The 24,784-nt window shown below is 55.4% G+C and overlaps 1 protein-coding gene across 23 annotated transcripts in view; it reads right to left on the reverse strand.

Annotated features, from left to right (window-relative positions):
• LRRFIP1 (LRR binding FLII interacting protein 1) overlaps positions 1-24,784 on the reverse strand; it is a 124,872-nt gene that overhangs the window by 41,898 nt on the left and 58,190 nt on the right. For 9 of the 23 annotated variants that reach the window (XM_075529238.1, XM_075529237.1, XM_075529239.1 and 6 more), the window contains exons 2-8: positions 19,983-20,069; positions 14,754-14,771; positions 11,412-11,459; positions 9,748-9,792; positions 9,065-9,115; positions 6,156-6,194; positions 1,338-1,397 (exon numbers count right to left, since the gene is read on the reverse strand). In XM_075529238.1, the coding sequence (XP_075385353.1) occupies positions 1,338-1,397; positions 6,156-6,194; positions 9,065-9,115; positions 9,748-9,792; positions 11,412-11,459; positions 14,754-14,771; positions 19,983-20,069 (348 nt within the window). The remainder of the gene's footprint in view (positions 1-1,337; positions 1,398-6,155; positions 6,195-9,064; positions 9,116-9,747; positions 9,793-11,411; positions 11,460-14,753; positions 14,772-19,982; positions 20,070-24,784) is intronic. The other 14 variants (XM_075529240.1, XM_075529230.1, XM_075529236.1 and 11 more) reach the window with 6 other exon arrangements.

Consider the following 24,784-nt stretch of genomic DNA (forward strand, 5'->3'; position numbering starts at 1 on the left):
GGCTTATGCAGCGCAGATAGGCCACTCTCACAGCTCTGAAAGGCTGGCGTGGAGCCCTGGGGACATAGTAGTTACATATTGGACTACGAACCGTGAGGTCAGCAGTTCAAAATCACCAGCCAGCTCTGCGGAAAAAAGACCAGGGTTTCTACTCCCAGGACGAGTGACCGTCTCAGAAACACAGGGGCAGCTGTACCCTGTCCTACAGGGTTGGGGCGAGTCGGAACTGACCTGATGGCAGCGGGAGAGAGAGAGAGTATAATTTGTAAATCACTTGCTGAATCTCAGGGCGAGCTTTCTTTGGCTTACTATTTCGATTTTTCCTCAACGTGCCCCTTCTTAAAAAATAAACAAGCACAAACACAAAGGAAACCCAGATCCATAGGGACCCCCTGGGAGAGAGCACACTGGCCCCAGAGGGCGCCCAAGGCCACTGTCGTTATGAAGAGGTGGCCGAGTGTGGGAGCCGCTGCCTTCCGTCCACAGCCCCCTGGGCGTTCACACCCACGTTTACAGTAACCAGCAGCAAACAAGCGGCTCTTCAGTGCTTGGGCTGCTTGTTTTCTTTCCTTTTTAAACATCAGGAAAGCCTGGTTAATTTCGATCACTTACACGTGGCCCTTGGCAGCCTTGTGAGTGGCGAAGCTGCCACTTTTATTTGATCATTTGCTAAGAAAAAGACAGCGAGACCTGCTTGGCCACAGAAAAAATAAAAGAAGCCAAATTTAAATCAAATGAGCAACAGTAAACAAACAAAGAGCGGTAGCAGCGCTCTGTGAAATCCAGGAGAGGCAGGTCTTGAGAGGCAGTAACTGGATCCATAATTTCTCAAGGACGTCGCAGGGGCAGCCGAGGGGAAACGGGCTAATCACGAGGACCAGCAACAGAAAAAGACGCCAAAGTGGTGGTGGTGATTGCTCTACCCTTTCTAATAGGATTGTATGATGTGTGAATTACATGTCGATTAAACTGTCAAAAAATCTGCATCGCAAGGAGTACAGCCAGCCTGTTCTTCAGCGGCAAAGACGGCGGGACTGTGTCTCACGTGCTCTGGACATGTCAGGAGAGACCAGTCCCTGGAGAAGGACATCCTGCTTCGTAAAGCAGAGGGGCAGCGACAGAAAGGACGGCCTCCAAGGAGCTGGCAGGACACGGTGGCTGCAACAGTGGGCTCAAACGCAGGGACGAGTGTGCGGATGGTGTGCATCCGGGTTGTGTTTCAGTCTAATGTGCTTGGCCCGCCGGGCAGAACTGAGACCATGGCACACAACAAAACTGTTTTTGTTTTTTTTAAGCGTAGCAGTAACATGATTGAGTTCTGGGACAGGACAACATACCCTGCTGGGCCTTCTGCTGAGGGCCTGGGTTCCGTACCCGTCTCTGTCGTAACCATTAGCCTGTGTCCGTGGAGAGAAGGGGAGAGGGGACATGAGTGCACACCTGCAGGTCCCTCTCAGGCCTGAGGCCTGAAGCCCACCTGATGCCACTTTCCAGACCCAGCTTCCTGGGAGGGCCGCTGGGACCCCAGCTCTCGACTGGGTGCCGCGTAATGACCAAGGAAGGGCCTTGTCGTTCTTGATTCCGGGTGGGCTCTCACAGGTGGCCCACGGAGAAGCTGTTCACTTCTGAGACGGTTTCTATCGGATCGCTAACTAAATGCCGGCGTGTACTCTGGATGAAAGCTTAGTCTTCTACAAATTTCAATCAGACAAGTTCTCAGGTCTAGAGTGTAAGCATTCTCTAATTAAATGTACTTCTAGGACTCTTGGTGGCAGAGTGGTTACACACTGGGCTGCTAACCACAAGGTCAGCAGTTCGAAACCACCAGCTGTGCTGTGGGAGAAAGATGAGGCTGTCTGCTCCCCTAACGATTTACAGTCTCAGAAACCTACAGGGGCAGTTCTACCCTGTCCTATAGGGTCACTGTGAGTCAGCACCGACTGGATGGCAGCGAGTGTGGTGTTTTTGTTTGTTTGTTTGTGGTATTATCCTTGCTGGAGTCTTCCTACTTCATGTTCCAAAATGAGGTCTGAGGACATATTTAATGACCTGACACTCATTCTGTCCCCCAGGGAAAAACAAACGAGACAGATGGCATTGTGTCTACGTCTAACTCCCTTCTCTTCTCAGCCCTAGCCGCCTCCACGCAGCCACAGCAAGGGGTCTCCTCCAACTGTGCCATCAATCCACGGGGAACCTCCGATGCTTCAAGATGAGAGTGGGCACGTGTCAGACAGGCAATAAGACCCGGAGCTGGGAAAGGGGTGCCATGGGCATAACGGGTGAAGAGGGTGGGGGGCTGGTGTTGGAGTTGTCTTGTGACTATGAGCACGTCACTGGACTCCAGGGGACCGCCACTGCCTCAGTACACACACACACACACACACACACACACATACATTCTCAACGGCCGTACTAAGGGCTAAATGAGATCCAAATGAGCACCCCAAGCACTGTGCAGAGTGTCCCCCCAGAGCCTGTGTCTATCAAATGGAGAGTGAGTACTCTTTCTGACAGGGGCCCAGGCAGTTGGAGGTACAGGTGGTTCCTGGCTTACCCCGCACCCCACCCCACCCGAGTCATGAAGAACTACATCACCACTTTTTGTGGGTGTGTCTCCCCGCAGTAGTTGCGTGTACAGGACAACGTGTTACACCATGTCACTTGCTGTCATGAGAAGTATGCACGATAGCTGACGGCAATTTTATGACACAGCCGTTGGAGGGGATCCCAGCTGCTGATGCGCACTGGCTACATTTCCTTATTCCAAGGGTTCTTGGGGGTGGGGGCGGGGTGGACCCAGAAGGTGTTTAGCACAAAATTCTCCCGCATGACATCACTATAGAGTATGTGAGTTTCCAGGCAAACGATAAAATAAACCCAGATTCATAATGCCCCCATTACAACAGGATCTGTTTTCTTTCACTCAAATTCCAAGTCTCATCAATGGACGTGGAGAACACGTGGCAACAGCAACCCAGAAACTGCTTTGAAACAAGCTTGAGGGGACAGAACCGCCGTTGCAGAAGGCCGGGGACCCCACTCGGGTCTGTTTCCTGCTCCTTTCTCCAAAGGCAGGATCGCTGTTTCCAAAGGCCTCTCCAAGGGCTCGTGTATGTTACACACGAACCTCGCTCATCTGCAACCCCTTCCGGTAAAATCGAATAAAAATGAGCAAATCAAGTTTGGTCACCTGTTCCTTTACTAACGAGAGAGGAGAATTTATGATGTGTAGAAAGCACCCCTCCCCCACCCCACTGAGGTTTATAAGCCCCCCACTGGTGACTCCCAAGTGGGTTTGGCTTGGGGCTGTCAAGGGGAATCTTCCATTTGGCCAAAGAAGGCTGGTGGTGCTGTGGGTTAGGAACAGGCTACTAAGAGCCACGTCAGCAGATGCAGCCCACCAGCCAGCACCTGGAGGGACAGATGAGGCTCCTTCTGCTGTACAGATGAACAGCCTTGGATGAGTCGGAATGGGGTTTCCCTTCGGGCCTCTGGGTCACTTGGCGAGCCTGCTCCAGGGAGCAGGAGCGCCGACCCTGTCCGAAGGGCCTCCACTTGCCGGCCTTGTGCAGCGAGAGGTCTACCAACTCTCTCCTCTTGCACCCGAGTGTTTTAAGTGTGGCATTTAGAGGGGTGGGGCTGCCGTTACTCACACCCATAACCAAGCCCAGCCAATGCTGAGCCACAGCGACCCCATGGGGCAGAGCCCAGCCCAGCGGCCCCTCTGCGTGTGTTTCCCAGACTGCCGCTCTTGATGGGAGCGGAAGCCCCATCTGGCCAGCTTTGTGGTGGTTCTGATGGCTGACCTTGTGGTTAGCACTCCAGTATGTAACCCACCACACCAGCACTAGGCAGTCCCGTCTGCCTGGCATGCTCCTCAGCGAGACCCTCCCCAGAGGGGAACTCGAGAGTATCCAGGGACAGCCCCCTCAAAACAAATCACACTAAAACTCAGACCCCACCGCTGGCAGGGTGACCCTACGGAACTGAGCAGAACCATGCCGTCGAGCTCGAGCTTCCACGGCTGTCTGCTTCTGGAAGCAGACTGCCTCATCTTTCTCCTGCACAGCATCTGGTGGGCTCACACCACCGACCTTTCGACGAGTAGCCCAGGGCTTCACCTGCTGCACCACCAGGGCCAGAAAGCTCGCATCTTTAAGGAGGAGGACCTGGGGTGCGGCCCGTAGAGAGCAGAGTGGAGACGGCATTGGCAGGCGATGATTTTCTGAAAACCATGCAGCACACCAGCCATTGCAGCGGCAACACAGGGGGTGGGGGTGGTGGTGGGGGGGCAGCATCTCACCACCAGCCTCACAGCAGCCTTACCGCCCTAAGCCCACTGTTAGCGGCTCTGATCAGTGATGTTAGAGACCTGCTTCTTCTGCAGGCATCGAAAGACCGAGCACCTTTCAAAGGCAGCAGAGACGGGACGCAAGATAACGCGATGGTGAAATCAAAACTCGGACTGCAATCCCAGATGTACCCCTTTGAATAAAGACCAAGTTATTTTCTGCTTCGGATTTTGTTGTTACTGAAACCAGGGGTCTGCAGTAATGGAAGGCATTTTGAACAAATAGGGGAAAATGGTTCTTTTTCCTTCTCTGATATGGAGTTCCAAACAGTAAGTGGGACACCTATGTCTGGCGGTAGGGGTTTGGGGGTGGGGGTGTCAGGTGCTGAGGTCGGTGGAACGAGGCCCACTTCTTCACATGTATGCAGTTGCACGGGTCCCCCGGCCAGATGTCAGCACATCAAAAAATTGGGATGGAAGCATCCTGCTAAACCATAGGGGTGGGAAAGATAGGTGGGCAATTTATGCCCTGTGGGTCCCAAAAAGGGTTAATACAGAATGAAAAAAGCCAGAACCTTCCCACTGTGTTCCTGGCCATTGCTGATCCCATGCATATTCATTCCAGGGGGCTGGCCCTGAAACACCCTATACTTTGAATTTAAAACAAAAAGGCGAATACTCTACAAATTCCTCACTGGTCAACTTCAATAGCCAGAACAGTAGTGCTGCTGCAGGGACAATGTCTAGAGGTGCCCTGTCTAGCAGTGTCATTGTTCCAGTGCTGGGGGGTGGGGTGCAGTGAGGTGGGGTGGGGGTAGCGAAAGTACTAGTTCTATTGTGAAGAAGTTTCTGATGTTTCTGGCAGGTCTGAACCTCGCCTGCCCCAGACACCCTCAGATGCCCCCTTGGGCATCCCTCACCCTCGGGTCCTCAGGGTCCTCTCTGTTGAGTGGGGGCAGCAGCCTCAGTCAGACCAAACATGCTATTCCGAGGCAGGGTTTCATAACAACAGATTTACTAGATACTTTAAAATGCAACGAGGCAATGAACACAAATCAAGTCCTTAATGAGACAAACTCCCAAACCAACCCCCCCACCCCAAAGAAACCTCTAACCTGGTTCTGACTCACAGCGACCCTACAGAACAAGGTGGATCTGCCCCTGTGCGTTTCTGAGACTAAATCTTCATGGGAGGAAAGCCTTATGGGAGGGGGCCTTGCCTCTGAGACTGTCACTCTAGCAGAGTAGAAAGTCCTGTTTTCCTTTCCCAGAGAGGCTGGTGGTTTCGAACTGCTGACCTTGCAGTCACTACACCCCCAGGGCTCCTGGTAAAGTAGACAGTCAGGGTAACAGAGGAAGACCCTCGATGTGATGAACTGACACCACTGGCATCTGTGGGCAGCGGCCTCCCTGGCAGGAGCCAGATCTTCCGCTTCACTGGAAGTGAGCGAGGGCATCGGCAGCAGTGGCTGCAGCTGCATCGCATTTGCTTGCTTTTTCCCGGAGGAAAGTTAGGCTGAGACTTGGGAGCTCTTGCATGGATTTTGATTCCTCAGGAGCACGGCTGTATCTTGTTCGTCTCTGCAGCTGTAGCTAACACAGGGCCATCGAGGAGGTGCCCCCGGATCGTTTGTTGAATGGGCGTGTGCCCACTGTGATTCCAGAACCTCCCATGGGGACTGTGGTCCCTGGAGGAGGGAGGGCAATTCCCTCGGGAGCACCTGCCCTTCATGCACCCCAGGTTCCCCCGCAGGATTAACAGGATTAGCAGTTTAGAAACACCCGTCAGGTTAGTGAAAACCACACGGCCTCTATGTTAGTTATTATCTGTCACAGAACACGATTATCAGACACTCCTCACCCAGGCGAAGCTGCCCCCGAGCTCGGCGTCAGGCTGCGCCTGTGGGGACAGGAGTGGGAGAGGACACAATAGGAGATATGACAAACGGAATCCAAGAGTTAAGTAAGACAGCACCAACCTCAGAGACCGGCGGCCACCTGGGCACCATTCCATTGCTCCCCTGACTTAGATAAAGAGGGGCACCTCCCATTGGAGGGGCAGCTCCCGGACGAGACAAACGCTGCTGGAACGCACCAAGCCCCCAACAGCGGGAGCCACTTTCTTTCCTTCTCTATGGAATGGATACAGACTGTCTTGCTGGCAATTTCTAGGTCATAAAAATGAAACACACACACACAGACACACCAACCCCCCCAAAATAGCTGTGTGGTTTCCACCGCACAGGTATTCCAGGACGGACACCCACCCTAAGCCTCAAGGAGTGGAGCTGTCCCGTTTGATTTTGTTATGACAGGCTTATCATTGCCACCAGCTGAGGGAAGGAAGGTGGGGGAAAGAGAAAGGATCAGGTCACAGGCCTCTACTAGCTCAGAGACTGACGGGCAGCAGGGAGGGAGGGCACCCTGGGTGAGGTGAGCTCCATTAGCACCGCTGGTCAGGCTGCCTTGCTGGACTGGACCAGTCAGTCAAGGCCAGCACAGTCCGAAGGCCCTCCTCCCCCACTGGTGAGGCGTGGGCGTCCACTGGGTCCCGGTGGAGGAGGTGCTGGTCCTGGCACCAGGCTCCCTGGCACCCTGAGCGAGTCTCCCTTCATGTCCAGCACGTAGGAGGATCTCCTTCATCTCCAGGCTTGTTCTCTTTTGGCGGCTACTTCTTCAAGGCAAGGTCATCCCGGGCCACCTCGCACAGGGCTTCGGCTGGCAGGGAACCACCCACCACTTCCAGTCCACCTCTCTTCCTCACCCCTCATCCTGATGGGGGCCCTTCGTGGGACGTCTTACGCCTTAAAATAAGGATGCTTGGCCACTTGGCAAAGACCGGTCTCCAGAGGCTCGGGCCTTCCATCCGGTTAAAGTCATCGAAAAGGAAAGCTACGCTGGTGCACCACCATCAAAACCCCCAGAATGCCGGGGCGACGGTCGTAGACTTCTTGGGACCAGGATGCTCTTAAAGTCATTGGCTGTTAAAGCCTCTGGAGAATTTACAAAAGCCACGCCACCTTTCTGCACAAAAACACGTGCGCGCCCCGTCCCACGTGCAGCCTTCACGGAAGCCGCTGGTCCGACGGGAAGGCCGGTTCTAGAGAGATCTGGGCCCCATCTCCACCCTCCTCCTGGACTCTGGTCGCCCACCCAACATCTCACCCAGAACTCCCTGGGTTAAGGCCACCCACGTCCTCCGCGATGTGGGTGCCCACGGGCACTTCTCAGGCCTGCTCTGACTCCATCCCTCATGGTGCTCCTCCTTGGGTTTCAGAACACTGTACTCCCCCACCCCAACCTGCACAGCGGCTGGGACTCAGTGCTCGGTCTACAGCTTCTGAAAGCTGAGTTTGACATTCACAGGTTTGGGGTTCCATTCATCTGAGAAGGACAGAGTTTTGCAGGGAAGTTAAGTGTCTCACTCAGCCCAGCGACAGATGTAGCTTTGAACAGCTTCCCCGGTGACCAGGAACACAGCGTTCCCGCCAAGTCAGAGTGGGCCAGTTCCCGCTCAGCCTGGGCAGTGAGTCCTCCCCAGAGGAGCCAACAGCTACTGACAATGTATGATGAGACTTGGTTTCCTCCACTTTGGACACGTTATCAGGAGAGACCGGTCCCTGGAGAAGGGCCTCACGCGTGGTCAAATGGAGGGGCAGGGAACCAGGAAGGCCCTCGGGAGATGGACAGACGCAGGGGCTGCCCCCGGGGCTCCACTATGCCAATAGCTGTGAGGCGGCACAGGGCCGGGTGGTGTCGCTCACGTGACACTCACGGTGACTGACCACCACCACCTACGCCCGAAAGGACAGAGTGGCTGTGATGACACCCAATTATCACCCTTGACCAGGTGTCCTCTCTCCTGTGGTCAGGCAACCCGACGCGCTCAGTTTCGTGTCCCAAGGGATGGCACGCGTGGCTCACAGTCAACTCACAAAGCAAGCGCCCTCTCCAAGCACAGTCAGGAGGAATTTTTTTCGGCGGGGGGGGGGGGGGCGCGGGGGCCGTTTAAGAGACAGACAGGTAGTTGTCTCCACTGCAGACTCAAGTTGTCAGGGAAGAGGCTGACCAATTGATGGCTGTAGAACCCAGTGGCCCTCACTCATCTCACCAGGTGGCCGAGACCCTACACAGAGCATCGCCCACCAGCATCTCCATCTTCCCAGTGTGTGTGTGCAGCGAGGAGACCCTCCCCTTTCTGTTCACCACATTACCAGAGGAAGGTGGGACGGGCAGGATTTTCTGTGCTGACGTGGCGCCACGAAGAAAATATGGGTGGAGTCTAGTCTACCAATCAGGTGGCAGCCTGGGCACCCCTTGTGCGCTTCCCTTCCTGGCTGGCCCGGTGTGCAGCCTGTTCCGGCACCTCACAGCATCCCACTGCAATGCCCGCTGGCTAACTCACTGCCACGCCGTGAGGTCCCGCTGTGACTCGGTTTACCCTTCTCCTCCTCCTCCCTCCTGCTTCTTTGCTCTTTGTGGGTTGGAAAGGCCTTTGGCACATTCTGACCCATGAAGAGTGGGTGGGCCTGAGTTCTCCCTCCCCCAGCTGTGGGGCTGCTTCCCTGTTAGAAGTCCCCATCCACAAGATAAACATCTCTACTGGTAGACATTCTTAAGTGTCCTGGTTTTGCTGGCTTCTCCATAAACCCGGTCTACCCTAAGAGGAGCGGTGTGAGGCAGACAGATGTATTTAAAAATGCCAGCATCCCCTCTTGGGGAAAAGGCCCAAGGGACCATGCAGGGCTAGGGACCTTCCCAGGTACTGACCCGTAGGCTGCCGCGACTACACCCTGACAAACGCTCATCTTCCTCGGAGGCCTGGGGAGAGAGGGTGAGAGCGGCGTGAGGCAGTCGGGAACACGCACCCCACCCTCGGCCCCGAGGGGTCCCACTGACCCATCCCAGAATGGGAGGCTTGGGGCCATGAGCCGAGGTCCTCGGCAACCCGTGGGCTGTGGTCCTGCTGGTGCAGGCCTGGTGCAGGGAGGTTTCTGGGTTTCTCAGATGTAAATCCATTTGGTCTCATTTCGGGCCCCCCAACACCTGACCAATCCTGAGCCTGGGTTCACCTCCTTATGGAAATTACCCATGTGTCCACTTGCTCCAAAGCTCTGAAATTGATCTCAGAACTCCCTGCCAACCAGTCTATATGACCCACAGCGACCCTGCAGGACAGGGCAGAACTATGGGTTTCTGAGACGGGGACTCTTGACGGGGGTGGAAAGCCTTGTCCTTCTCCCTCTGAGCAGTTGGTGGGTTTCAAACTACTAGGAATGCATTAATATGCAAACACTCAAAAGTTTTTCTCTGTGCCCCCATCCCTCGGGTAAAGCCGCCCCTTTGTTTTAGGGACTGGGAAGCCTGCGGAAGTGGAAGCCATGGCAGCCACTGTGAGTCCCAGTCCCTGAGCAGCGGGTGGTGACCGCTGGGGTGGCAGGCGTGGTACTGACCGTTGTGCTCCTCCGAGATCTACGTGAGTAGCGCTCGCTGTCCTCCTACCAAAGCAACGGGGACAGCACAGAGTGGTTAGAGGCAGGCGGGCGGGCGGACAGATGTACAGATGTGCCCAAGCCCGACACAATGGCTTTGACTGGTGTCACTAAGACACCGGGGATGATAGTTCCCCCACCATCGCCCCCGGCCCTGCAGGTGCACACATATACTTAGCATATTTCATTTGGGCCTGAAAACAAGTGTGTGTAAGGGAGTGGAGAACTTCAGGGGTGGGGTGGGGGAGAGCGGGGTCTTCAAGTAAAGAATCTCACCCTCTTACACACAAGGAGGTCATTTCCCAAGCAGATCCTAGAAGGTGTCTGCCCTGCTTCCCTCTGACATATTTTGTGGATTCTAACCCCATTTGGGACATTTGGCTATCTCTGAAAAGGGCTTCTTCTGATCAAATCCCCTCCCCTCTGGGTTATAATTAGCCGCCCTTTTTGTTCCTTGCACATGTGGGTGTGAGACAGAGAGGCACCTGATGTTGCGCCTGAAGCTTTGTTAGGGCATTTCTGCCATTTTACAAGCCACATGATGACTTACACACAATGAAGCCTGGCTTGAATCTCTCTCCTCTCTTTCAGTAGAAAAAATCACGGTCATCGAGTCTACTGTGACACCTAGTAACTACGCAGGACAGAGTAACACCGCCTCTTTGAGTTTCCCCTTGAGGGGAGCAGCCAGCCTCATCTTTCTCCCTTGGAGTGGCTGGTGGGTTTGAACTGATGACCGTTAGGTTAGCAGCCGAAGGCGCAGCCCACTATGCCAGCAGGATTGCTTCTTTAGTCAAGGAAGTGTGCTTCAAGAAGGATCCTCCTTCTATTTCACATGGCCCTCCCGGTATTGTCACGTATGTAGCTGCCAGGTGCTGCTGAGCCCATTTTCACAGGTAGCAACCCCACGTGACAGAGCAGAGCTTCCCTAGGGGGTTTCCTAGGCTGCCCACCTCACAAGAGCAGACCTCCAGGCCCTTCCACCTCCTGCCCTCCTGCTGATGGTGGCTGTTTTACTGACTCATTAATCATAGGAGGGGAGCCTGCTCTCCATGAAAGCTAGAGAGTGGGATGCTCTTGGAACAGGCTGAAGGTGGGGCTGGTTTGTCCCGGGGTTTCAGGAGACACGGGAGCGAGGTGAGGACGCGGTGAGTTGGGGTCGGAGAGGGCTCACAGGGCGGACAGCAAAGAGACCTGAGTATACTTCCGGGTGTGGCTGTCAGTTTGGAAAATCCTCAGGCCAGGGACGCAGGTTCAGCCTACAGATACCTATAGGAGCGTCATCTGCCTGAGGAAATTGGGGTGACCAAGGTAGCTCCCTCCCAGGGGCCCATGGCAGAACTTCCCCACAGGAGCTTCTTGCTGTTCTCTTTAGGGACTCGACTGACAGGCCTTTGTTCCTCGGTGCCTCTGGGTAGGTTCGAACCGACAACCTTTATTCAGGTTAGTCGCCACCTGGCACCGATTGCTCGCACCACGGGGGAAGAGGAGACAACAAAGGCTGGTCAAGGCCCATCTCTAAACTCTCAGGGTCCAGATGCCTGGAGTCCCAGGTGTCCCAGGAGAACCACCCTTGGGTACAATGCAAATGTGTCTGAACACCAGAACCCGCACGCAAGGCGTACCATCCACTGCTCGATGTCACCCCACTTTGTGTCCAGCCCATAGTATTTCTGGAGACAGAAAGGAGAGATGTCAGGGGAGGAGGAAAGGGCGACTGCATAAGAAACTGTTCTGACATGCACTTTCAAATGGCAGCCGGGCCCACAGCAAGGGGACAAGCCAAAGCAGCAGCCAGAGCTCACTGTGGGTTCTAGGTGGAAGGGGGAGCTGCCCTCCCCCAGGCGGGGGGATTGGGGAGCCTGGGAAAGAGAAGCTCCCCTGCAAACCAAGAGTGGTAGGACAAAAGCATTCCAGGGTAGGGAAGTGGCAACAGGGCCTGGAAGTTAAATTCATAGCAACCATAAGTCCAGTCCTTGCTTCCCAGAACAGCCCCGGGACAGGGCTGCTAATGAGAAGCAAAGCTGAGAACAGTCCCCAAGTGACAGTCAAACCAAACCAAACCCCCAAACCCACTGATGAAGGAGGGGCCACTGTGATGGTCTCCAGAGCGCTGATCTGGCTTTGGGTAGCTGAGCAAACACTGGGGTCTCTTAAGAAAGCCCACTGGCCAGGTGGTCTCTGGGTCTCAGGGAAGAAAGACAAGCAGAGCTGTGGCCTGTGCCCAAGATTTACTGATGTCCTACCTCTGCGCTTCCCACCTTGCTTGCTAGAGGGTGGCACAGCCGTCCTGGTGAGGATGACGCAGGGAGACTTGGGATGGCTGCTACTGCTGTTAAGCGGTATGGCCGCTCCAGACCTGGACGGCAACCTAGCTCCTCATCTCTAATAGCACGTCTCTGCCTTTCTCCTCCCTCTCCATCCCTAGTAAGAAAGGCCTCAGGCCAGTCCCTCCTGGGTCAGCCATGGATTGGTGAAGCAACGCAGGAAGGGACTTGAATTTGTCAAATGTGGCTGTAAAAGAACGAGGGCCAGAAAGCACAAAAAAATCATTGGCCCCCTGCTAGAAAAGTACTCTCCCTTCTTGAACACAATGCCAGATGTGCATTACCTAGCAACCAAGTCTCTTGATGGGCAGAGTCAGAAACAATGGTGCCCGGCTCAAAGCTGGCAGCCAAGGATGCTACTTGGGATGTCTGAGGCTCTCTGGTGTCCCAGGGCTCATTCGGCCACTTCTGACCCCCATCCCAGGATTCAGCTTCATTCACTTTTTAAAACTTGGGATCTGTTCCAGGTTTTGCAACACGAGCCATGTCCATGTTAACCAACGTTTAAATCCATTCAAAACCCTCCAAGGGAAAACCAGCTGGGGCCTTCATCTCGTAGAACTCGGATGGGGTTTCCTCTGGACACATTAAAATCTCACCATCCAAAGGGGGTGGGGGAGGGGGAAGAAGTTGGATGCTATCAGAACCCAACAGTCCTTGAAACCTCATCCCAGCAGCCCAGACGGCAGTGCTGGGTCAGGCGGGCTACGTTTGGTTGGGTTTCAGTTTATTTTGAAGGGTGGCCAAATGTCAAGCTTAATGTCCTAACATGGTCTCACTCCTCTTTCTCTCAGGGTTGGTGGATACATGGGAAAACAGAAAGAGGGAAAAAATAGGAGGGGAAAAAGGTTTTCAAAATAATCCCCAAATCTACCAGCCCCATCTTTTTCTGTATAGCGCTTTCTTTAGACTTTAAATTCAGAAAGGACGTGAAAAACAAATGCACCTAATGGCATGCCTAACCTCTGTTGAAACAGAAGACAGAAGCTTGAAGCTGTTGTGCCCTCAGCGGATGGGAATTCAGTTCTTGCTAGGCCTGTCCCCATGGCCGCGTGTCCTATTTTTCATTTGTGAAACGTGACGGCATCATCCCTCTTTATCATGATCAAGAAAGGATGAATATACCCTTTGAAGAGGGTGGGCAGCCGATATGAATTCCCAATAAAACTCTCAATCCCCAAAGACGTGCTTGCCGTGAGTTTCCCACGCTTATCCATGGCTGCCTGGCCCCTCTACATCTTTGTCAAAGAGTGTCCTCAAGAGAGAGGGTCTTCTCACGATACAAACAGGGACTCCATCCCATATCGTCCCTCCTGCTGGTGCAGGTGCTGATGAGTAGTTATTGGAATGCCAGCTGCATGTCCTTGCCACCTCTCTAGGGTAGCGGGAAAGGGGCAGCGAGCACCTTCGGCACCCGCAGGTGTCCTGTGTTAGTGAGTGGCACAGCACAGCAAGCCTCAGGAAGGTTAGGCAACTTCCGTGGGGGTCGAGGGTGGGGCTGTGGTTAACAGGTGAGTCATGCAAAGAAGCCAGGGAAGGTGGAGAGCACTGGGCCTGCAGAAACAGCTGTGACTCAGGCGAAGAGGATCCTAGGTGCTGGGCAGCCACAAGGGCCAGCAGAGAGGAGCCACTTCCTGTTTCCCATTCACAGACCTCGGAGGAGAGCGTGTCTGCCCTGAGCCGGGGATGCGCCTGTGATCTGCCCCAAGGACGCTGGTGCTTCCTCTGCTGTCACTCTGGATGCAAGCCACCCTTGGGACAAAGCTCTAGAGCTGCGCTGCTGGCAAGCCCAGGGAGAGGAAGCCACGAGTGAGCGACGCGGAGAGCCCCTGTGGGAACTACAGGACAGAGGGCCAATTCTACAGGGGTTAGCCCACTGAGTCGGGCTCTGCTAGCTACAGCGGAGCGGCCAGCCTTGTCTTTGCAGGTCCAGCTGGCATGGGACTCCCTTTAGAGTTTGGAACTCCACTCTGAATGTACATATCAGTTTGTGGACCCTCGGAGAACCCATGTGGCACCAACCAGACCCGGGTGCTGAATCCGCTAGCCTCGTGGCCTCCTCAGGCTCAGAGTGAAGGAGAGAGAAGAGGGCAGGGAAAGTAACAAACAAAAAAACCAAACTGGTGGCTGTCAACTCGACTGCGACTCATAGTGAGAATACAAGGCACCCTAGGGCGCCCCTCCCCCCCACAGAAAGCCCATATTTCTCCTGTGAGGTAGCTGGTGAGTTTGAACCTCCGACCTTTTGGTTAACAGCAGAGGGCGCTGGCCACCGTACTCTGGGGGTTCCTTATTTGATTTCAAGAGGGTTCCCAAATTCAGAAAAGTGCTTTGGGCATTAGCCCCTCCCCTCCCCAAGGGGCGTTTTTCCTAGTGTCATGATGGAAAAGGAAGGGCAAGCAGAGGCATGTGTCAGGAGGTGGCTCTTTGAGGTGTCTGTGGGAGAGGAGGGGGAAGGGGGAAGGATCGGGAGGGTGAGGGCCCACGGCAGAGGTGTTCACAAGTCCTCACACACCAAGCGGCATTCTGAGAAGCGAGAGGTCAGTGCACCTCGGGGGCAAAGCGCTACTGCTGGCAGGCGACGAGGCTCTGCCCTGGAGACCAGTGCATGCAGACAGACGAGAAACAAGAAGTGCCTACCTTTTGAACCTGATAGATCTACAGAGAGGGACAAGGGAGAAAGGGGGAGAGAAAGACATCACCCCGTTAGAGAAGCAGAGCAGCAGAGACAGGTCCCACTGTCCCCCAGAGCTTCGCACAAGAGTCATCTTGGGGAAGAGGGAGAGGGCTCGAACCCCCACCCCAAACAGAGGGTACTTCCCAAACAGACATCTAATATGAAGTGGAACCCAAAAAGCCCTCCGAACCCCCTGCAGACCTTCCTCATCCCTCACTTCTCCAGTCCGTCCTGGATCGATCGGCTGGAGGAGCGTGGCCGTGCCGGTGTGAATCCACTAGGACCCGCTGTGGTCTCCACGGGACCCTGCGGTGCCATGCGCTCACTCCTTCACCATTGACCTCAGCATGGAGCTCCGGCCCCCAGTGCAGGCCCCTAACCGCAAAGTCATCCGTGTACAGAAAGATGCTGTGGTTCGGCGGCTACACCAGGACACAGTCCAGGAGAATCCCAGCAAAGCACCCCAAGGAAGTCTCTAATACGAGACGACGGATGCGGTAAAGCCCGGGAGTGGGGCGCGTTCATTTGCTTCTGCACTTTCTTCTAGTTGATTGTTAGTAAGAATGAGATGTCCACTCACTCTCTCAGTCACCTCTGCAAGGGCAGCAAGTTATTGAACGTGGCTCTGCGAGCCAAGCTCTACCTCCCACCAACCGACCTTTCCCTGCTGGGGTCTGGTAAGAGAGTGGGGGGCAATACTGATAGGATTCACCTGTCAGTAACTGTGAACAGGGGTCCCTGGAGTGCCATCCGGCTGGGTATAAAATAAACACTCTGAGAAGCAAGAGTTTTGATCTCGATTACCAGCAAGAGCCAGGAGTGGAGCATGTCCTCTGGACCCGAGATCCCCACGCAGTGAGCCTCCTGGGTCCAAATGACGGCTGTGACATCGGAGGAGCAGCAGCAGAACCAGGAGGCAGACCACGAAACACAGTAATGGACCAAGCAACCCATGGAGCAAGGGAAGCTGAGTTCTTTTAGGCAGGAGGCTGGCTTGCAGAGCGGGGTGCCTCTGGGCACTTAGTTGGGGAAGCTGGGCTTGCTGACCCAGAGAAGCAGGGCAGAATGCCTCTGGGTTGAGGTTCACAGCAGAGTGATTAACAGATCTGGAACTTTGTCACATGTCCTGATAAATAACATGACAACTTGTTAACCTCCCTAATAAACTCTTTAATCATGAACATGGTCTGTGAGCCCTGTGTAGCCATTGCAATGAGCACTGGAACCCAGAGAAGTAAAACAGAGAACAGTAGCAAAGCCATCACAACTCTTACCCATCCGTCAGACCGGGCATGAGCGAGGCCAGGACCTGCCCACGTGATGGGGGGGAGCTCAGGTGCACAGAATCGCGCTCATGCCTCTGTGGAAGCTTGGACACAACTGCCACCTGGTTGCTATGATGACAGAGAGGTGTTTTGGGCTTCCCATTGGTACCAGTTCTCCCGTGGGTTTCCCAGAGGGCAGCCACGTGTAGTCTTACCTAAGAGTCCCTGTTAGGGAGCCCACACTCCTTCTCAACGCTGGCAGGAGCCCTAGCTGGTTCTCACCTTCTGCACTGGTGGGGGGTGGGGGTGGGGGCCTGGCCTGGGGGCGCTGGGCTACCAGCAGCCAGCTTGCCACCCCGCCCTGCCCCAGGCTCTTCGGGGCTTGGTGGCACAGCTGATGCGAAGCATCTCAACAAATACAAGTGGATGGAGAGACATCCAGACCCCCGTCAGCAACCTGTGTCCCTGAGATGTTCCCCGGAGCCTGCCACCAGGAAGTGCCCTGCAGTCAAGGGGGGATGGGACACACAGCTGGGACGAAGCCTTTCCAAACCTCGTGGGGTGTACCTGCCAGATGGCAGCCCAGTGTGAGTGGGGAAGGCACACGGTGGAGTTTTCACCCCGGCTCCCCACGCAGAGGGCAGTGCTGGGCTGAGAGCGGACAGAGGGCAACACAGGACAGGCTCCAAGCCCCCCAGGCCACCCACAGAAGCCCAGCTAGCTTCCCTTTCCTGGGTGGGGGCAGGGATGGGGGTCTCCTGGGCCTCACTGGGCTCAGGGGTGGGTGGGAAATGCCTCCATTATCCACTAGGTTTGGACTGACCGACTCCCAATATCCATGCTGATACCAGATGTAATGCCAAGACGGACACTTCCTGTCTTCGCAATGTGAGTCTGGGTCAGTTCTCTCCAGAAACAGAACCAGTCGGGGGACACACACACACACACACACACACACACTCTCTCTCTCTCTCTCTCTCTCTCTCTCTCTCTCATCAAAAAGTGCTGCTACCTGCTCAGGTTTATTCCCAGCAAAGCCTGTCCCAATATCTCTGCCATGCGGGGCAGCCCGTGCACAGGGCTCCATTCAATGGTCATCACGACCTTCTGAGTGGACCTCTCGGCCTTGAATTGAATCGGCCCAGCACATCCCCTTAGAAGCCACGTGGAATTTTTTACATGACCTTTTTGAAGCCCAATACACACACGTATAGATATGCTTCTATATACACACCAGTGCGCGATTCACAAAGCTCGTGGGAAAACAGGATCTTAAAGACAAAATCTGTCAATGACACCATGACTCGAAGAGAAAAAACAAAACAAGAAAACCGTTTTCACACCCAAAGAAATAAACTTTGAGGGCTAGGTGGAGGTTGAGGGGTGGGGAGCAAAAGAGCAGGGGGTGTACCCTACCGTCTAAATGTGTGATCAACTTAAGAGAGAGAGGGGAAAAAATATCAAGGATATTTTCATTCCATCCCCCATGGCCATTCTGAAACCTGTATATATGTACAGGGCCAGAGCGAGGAGGCTTACTTGAGCTCCCGGGCTGGCGGGGACCGTTCTAGACATTCAGATTAGGGCTAGCCCGGAGTCCCAGCAGCCTTGTCCACGGTCAGTCTTGAGACGGATGTTTCTGCAGAAGCCCCTCCACACTTGCTCTAAAAGCCTTTCACAGCAGGACAACGGGGCCCCTCCAGGATGCACAGTGTTTTACTGATGTCGATGTACTGGCATGCAAATGCTTTCCGAGGGGCATCTGGGCTGGCACTGGGAGCCTCACTCAGCCATGCCTTCCTGCAGCTGGGCATGCTGGCCCTGGAAGGCAGAGGCCCAGCAGCAGCGCTGAGCGTATCGTGGCATTAAAGTGCAGCGGGTTGGTGGTGGTGGGGTGCGTGCTCGACAGATAGGGAGTCAGGGAGGCTTGGCTTTCAAAAGAAGCCACTGGCAGGCTTGTTTTGAGCTGGGCTTCTAACCTGCAGGTCAGCAGTTTGAATCCACCATCGGCTCCGCGGGAGAAAGCTGTGGCTCTGTACTCCCGTAAAGCGTGGCCATCGTGAAAACCCGCAGGGGCAGCTCTGCCCGGCCTAGACGGCCAGCCGACTCCTCAGCATTGACTCCCTGGCAGCGAATGTGGGTTTGGAATCAGTGAAACGCAGTCTTGGCTTAATCCCTTCCACGAGCGCGTGTCTTTCTCTGTCAAAGAGCTGTGGGTGCCAGGGGTCAGCTTCAGCACAAGCCTCTGCTGGGATCAGTTCTGCCCCCGGTCAAGGGCACCCACAGCTCATCTACGTGGGCAATGGGAAGGGGTGGGAGTCACACCCAGGCAGCCTCACTGTTGTCGGGGTACACCCTGGGATTCTCGCCAATGTGACTCAACCACACTCACTGTCATCCGGTCAGTGCTGGCCCACAGTGACCCCCGTGGGTTTCCTAGAATGTCACTATGGACAGAGGGAGAGAGCCCCGTCTTCCTCCCAGGAGCCGTTTCGATCTGCCGACCATAGGCATCGCAGCCCAACAGGTGACTACAGTGACACCAGGGCTCCAATGCCAGAGAACCAAAAAAACCCCAAATCTCGCTGCTGCTGAGTCGGTGCTGACTCGTCAGACAGAGACAAAACAAAAGCAGCTTGGAGGCAGAGCGGGTCTCAGCCGCACTCAGCAAGGAGACCAGGCATCCCTCACACACGGGTCTGCTCTCCGGTCACTGGACACTGTGGTCACAGCAGTGGGCGTGTGAGATGTGGCCTGGCTCCTCTGACGGGGACCAGTGTCCCCTCCTGTCTCCATGGCCTGGCCAGCCCTAGCCCCTCATTCTCATCTCTAGCTCACTCCTCACCCCACATGGAAGTCTTCCCAATGCCAAGCCAGCTGGCCCAGCTCTGTTCACACATTTCCAGTGGCTGCCTGGGCCCAGCCCTGGTGGCCAGAGGCGGGAAGTGAGCGCCCTCCACAGAACATGGCCCTCTGGGTTCCCCGGCTCCATTGGGAACATGGCGGAGTTTGGAATGGTTTCCAGAGGAACTCGGGTTTCCGTTGATAATATGACCTGCTGTCCATTTGGCTTGCCAGGACCCGGTGGGGAGCGGGTGTGGAAGGCGGGCCAGCCCCCCTTGCTCGCCGTAACTGACGGCTACCGATCCCTGAAGGCAGCAGACATCCACCTCCTGCCACCCAAACACTGCCCATCTCTGAACAAGGAATACCTGGTGAGGGCGTTGGACATGTTGTGGAAGGTCTTGCTGGCCAAGGGAGAGCCTGGACCGAGAGGACCTTGACCTTTCTGCTGTGTCAGCTGCAGCCAAGCTCACCACTCAGGCTGATTGGCCTTGCAGCTTAGAGTCAGGCTGAGAGACACACAGGCAGCAGCCCCAGGCCTGCAGCAGGGGGACACTCGGCACAGGCCGTCTGCCCATGAGGCAGTGGCCGCCCCTTCCAGGAGAGGCCTAGGTTTGTTCTGTGTCGCCACAGGAAAGCTCTGGGAATCTCAAAATCTTAGGAACACTTTATAAATCACGGGGGGTGGGGGCTTTCCCCTCACCAAGCAACGTCACCTGTTGTGAGAAATTGAACATGCTCTCATTTGAAGGCCCAGAGTCCAGCTTGTGGAACTGAGAAGAAGGTCAGAAATCTCAAGCACCTGGAGGGAGGGAGTGTGTGTGTGTGTGTGTGTGTGTGTGTGTGTGTGTGTGTGTGTAGAGGGGGTGGGCAGGAGGCTCAGAGCTGGAAGCTAGACCTGGGAGTTGCCAGGCCAGTGCCTGGGACAAGCATGCCTGGTATCTCAAATATGTGCTCTCCCCAGCCTGACCTTGGTGACTGTCACATGCGTCCCCACCCACGAGCAATGTCCAGGGGATAGGTGTGTCCACCGCAGCATCTGCAGCGCAGGCCACCGTCTGCGCCCAGGGACTCCTGCCTCACCTCCTTCTGCTGCCGCTCCAGCTCCTTCATGCGGATCTCGCGGGCCTCTGCGCGGGCTGCGCGCTTCGCGGCCAGCCTGGCCTCCGCCTGGAAGAGAGGGGCGGGGAGACGGTGAGCGTGGCCCTCCGGGGGGATGCACACTTGTCCTGCGCCGACAGCAGAGAACCGCAGGCTCCGCGAGCGAGCAGGGCCTCCAGCGGTAAAGGGAGGAGTTGGTGTTGTCAGGTGCCATCCAGTTGGCTCCGACCCAGAGCGACCCTGCCCCGCGCCCTCTGCCCTCCGCACAACTATCCCTATTCCTGAGCCCGCTGATGCAGCCCAGGGGTCAGGGCATCTCACCCAGGGCCTTCCTCTCTCCCGCTGCCACTCCACTTAACCTAACAGGATGTCCTTCTACTGTCATGACATGCGTGTCCATGCACCCAGGAGTCCAGGTGACCAGCACGGTCAGCAATGGCCTGCTAATGGAAGGGTGGGGGCTCCCACCTACCAGGTGCCCCTTGGGGGAGATGAAGCCTGCCTCGTCAAGAGGATGGATGTGGACACCTCACGGGGCAGTGCCACTCTGACCGGTAGGGTCACCACACATCAGTCCCCAAAGCAGTGCAGCCAGAAGGCCCTGCAGCATGGGGGGGGGGGGGCAGAGGTGGGCTCACACTCCTACAGGAAAGGCTGGTGGCTGGCAAGGGACCTCTGGTGGGCGAACGAGATGGTCAGCGAGGACAAGGGGCAGCATGGCTGACTGCATGCGCTCGGGAGCCTCACGGAGGGTGTACGCGTGGGTGAGCCGTGCTGCCCTGTTCCTCATAAGGGTGCTGGAGGTGGAGCCAGCCACACCCTCGGGGTGCCGTCTACTGCACAGCTGCCTTCTCTGCCCCATGTCTAGGTGACGGAGCCGAGGCACAGAGAGGATGAGAGACTGGCCCACAGCCACACAGCCCCGGAGCCCCAGGTTGACCTCAGGAGGCAGGCAGCCAGACTGAGTGCCTGCGGGGTCACTGGTCCAGCCCCTCCCTTCATAGGAAGCTGGTGCCCTGCTGAGGTCACAGGGCAGTGGGGCCAGACTCTGACCCCACTCCCCAGCCACACCTGCCTCCCGGGCGACATAGCAGGGCCAAGACCAGTGTGCGAAAGTTCTAGAGGACGGTCCTTTCTGATGTGCAAAGCCCACCTCCAGGGGACATCTGCTGGTGCAGCTTGGTCAGCATCTCCTGGAGGTCACCTCGGCACTGCCCAATAGATGCTGGCCAGAGTCCGCAGGCCCTTGCTCCCCCATCACCCACACACCGAAAACCCTTAAAGCTCTCACTGCCGTTGGGTCGATTCTGACTCACAGCAACCCTGTAGAACAGGATAGAACTGGCCCTGTGGTTTCCCAGACTAATTATTTTCAGGAGTAGAAGGCCCCGTCTTCCTCCTACAGAGTGGCTGGCGGTTTCGAACTGCTGACAGTGCTGTATAACCACTATGCCACCAGGAATTCTAAGCTTCCCCCAATTTCTCCTACCCACCTCCACCCGCCTCACCCGCCCTGCCTGTCCAGCCCTTACCCTTCCTGGTTTGTCTCTGGCCTGAGGCTGAGGCAAAGATTCCAGCAGAGACCACTGTCTGCTGGCTGGCGCACAGCACCTCCTCAGGGGCCAGACCCCACAATGCTGCCTGGGACCCACTGTATCTGTGGGGCAGCCTGTCTCCACCCAGTGAATGGTTCCCATCCAACCTGCCTTCTTTTTTAAAAAAATCATTTTATTGGGGCTCGTACAACTCTTGTCACAATCCATACAACATTCATCGTGTCAAGCACATTTGTGCATTTGTTGCCATCATCATTCTCAAAACATTTGCTTTCTACTGGAGCCCTTGATATCAGCTCATTTTTCCCCTCCCTCCCTGCTCCCCGACAGCCTGCCTTCTTGCCACCCTCCCGAGTGACCTCATACGCTGTCCTGTCACAGAGGGTCACAGGATTAACTGGCTTACAGACAACACCCCGGACAAGTGGAAAGAAACAGGTTAGTGAGTGGCAGCCATTGTACAATTACAGTATCTGTAAGAGCTCCCAATAAAATGATTAAAAAATAAAATAAAACTTCTTACACAGTGCAGGCCAGCCATGCGGGCAGGACCAGTGGTGCGGGCAGAGAGGGAGGTTTGCAGGTCACTGTGGGTTATGAAAGGTGCTCACCAGCCCTTTGAGAGCACCACGCCCCTCAGGATTCCGGTCTGAGTCAGAGCTGGGGAGCAAACTCGGAAACCCAGGAAGGTGACACATTCAGCTGAACAATGAGAACTGGGGCCGCAGGAGTCAACAGTTAAACCGGGGGCCAACTCCAACACCTGAGACCACACCGTGCCTTCGAGGATCCAGACTCATGGGGACCCTATGGGACAGAGGACTGCTCCTGTGGGTGTCCGAGGTAGTCAACTCTTTGTGGGAGTAGAAACCCTGAATTCTGACTCATAAGGGCTCTACAGGACAGGGTAGAACTGCCCCCTGTGGGTGTCTGAGGCTATAAACCTGGAGCTGAACCTGAGACAGCAGGTGTGGGAGTTCCTGCCTCCATCTGACCCCTGTGGGGGTGCTGTCTTCCAGGCTGAGGGTCCCAGGCTTCCTGGCCCTGTCTCAGATGGTGCACATGCTCCTCTTAGCCAGGTGTCACCTCCCCTCGATGTTCATTCATGCAGGCAGGGGAACCGCAGTGAGGGTTGCCAGGCAATGCCAGGCCCTGCCCGACGCGGATGGCGCTTTTGCAGAATGGAAGGTACATGCATAATGTCTGAGCCGGGGCTGCTGCACGGGTGTCACTTGCCTGGCCCGGCTGGTGGGGACAGGAGACTGGGTGGAGGGTGGGGTAGGGTGGAGATGGGGGCTGCCCCCCTACTCCGAGTCACACTCCCCCTCTCGGCATGCCACCCCCAGCAGCGCCAGCAGCTGATGGGCTGGTCAGAAGGACACCCAGGCCCGCAGCAGTGGGGACGGATGTGGAGAGGGTGACGGATGTGACGGCTGCTGGGCCATGCCAGGGCCCTGCCTGACTGCAAAGAGGACTTGCACATTGCGGGATGGCTGGGCTGACATACACGTGGCCGACAGAGGGGGACGAACAACAGTAACTGGGTGAAGAGGGACAGCGGGCAGTGTAAGATATGAAAATAATAATTTATAATTTATGAAGGGGTTCATGAGGGTGGGAGGGGGAGGGAGGGAAAAAGAGAAGAGCTGATACCAAGGGCTCAAACAGAACGAACATATTTTGAAAATGATGGTGGCAACCTACGTACAAATGTGCTTGACACAGTGATGTAAGGATTGCCATAGGAGCTGTCACAGCCCCCAATAAGGTGATTTACTTACATTAAAAAACAAAAACATTTGAGTTTAAAAAAGAAAGAAACCTAGACACCACGGAAGACTGGAGACGAGCGGATTATTTAAATGATGGCGCTGGAGAAGACTAGTGGATGGACTGAAAGAAAGAAAAGTCTGTATCGGACCAAGTACAGCCAGAATGGCGCTTAGAAGCAAGGACGATGGGACTTCACCTTGCGTACCCTGGAAGGACATCACGCCTGACCGAGTGGAGGGGCAGGGGAAAGAGGAAGACTCTCGACAAGATGATGTGACCAGGGGCTCACACCGAGGACGGCACAGGACTGGGAACCCCATGCAGAACCTAACAACAACAGGAGGTTCTGCCTGAGTGGGCATCCAGTTTGGACGCCCTAAACCCCAACAACCTTTGGGGGCCCTAAAGGCATCTGTGTCCCATGGTCTTTGTTTAATGTCTAGAGCAGTGGTTCTCAACCTTCCTAATGCTGCGACCCTTTCCTACAGTTCATGTGGGGACCCTCCAACCATAACATTATTTTCATTGCTACTTCATCACTGTCATTTAGCTACTGTTACGAATCAGGCAACCCTTGTGAAAGGGTCGTTCGACCCCCCTAAAGGGGTCGCAACCCACAGGCTGAGAACCACTGGCCTAGAGCTTCCAAGAACAAGGTGCTGCTCCCGTCCAGCCAAGTGCGACTCCTGGCCACCCCACGCGTCTGAGCAGAACTGTGCTGGACACCTGATGCAGTGGGTCGCGAGTTGGGCGGCTTATCCCGTCAGCAGTTCAAAACCACCAGTCTCTGGAGAGTAACAAGGCTCTTTACTGTTGAGTGACAGTCTCGGAAACCCACAGGGGCAGTTCTACTCTGTCCTACAGGGTTACTTCGAGTTGGCCTCCACTTGACAGCAGTGAGTTTGGGTTTTGGGTTTATTTGGTCCACAGGACTTTCAGGGATGCGACTTTTCGGGTGGAAGCAGGTGGCCAGGCCTGATGTAGTCCAGTGCTTAACCATTTGTGTCCCCGGGGACTGCTCTTTAAATACCCCACCGCTCTGGAAACTCATCTTACTATAGTGACCCCACAGTAATCCTTGTGGCTGGTGGGTTCGAACTGCCAACCTTTCTGCCAGCAGGTCTCTTTTCTCTTCGACAGAAACGGGCCCAGCTATGAGAGGGAATCCTGGCCGCCTGTCGATAGAGGAGGGGTTGGCCCATGTTGTTCAATGCCTCTCTAAGGTCCTGAAGAGCATCCGGAAATTCTGGCTGTCCATACATATCCTGAGTGTAAGATTCCTGGGGATCCACACAAGAGTATGGAATTCTATACCCACGAGGTCAGCAGTTCAAATCTGACAGCCGCTCTTTGAGAGAAAGATGAGGCAGCCTGCTCCTAGAAAGATGTAGATCTCTTAACCCAGGGAACAGTTCTCCTCTGTCTGGGAGGGTCGCTGTGAGTTGGAATCGACTC

The sequence above is a fragment of the Tenrec ecaudatus genome, chromosome 13, assembly GCF_050624435.1.
Source record: "Tenrec ecaudatus isolate mTenEca1 chromosome 13, mTenEca1.hap1, whole genome shotgun sequence".
Taxonomy (NCBI): domain Eukaryota; kingdom Metazoa; phylum Chordata; class Mammalia; order Afrosoricida; family Tenrecidae; genus Tenrec; species Tenrec ecaudatus.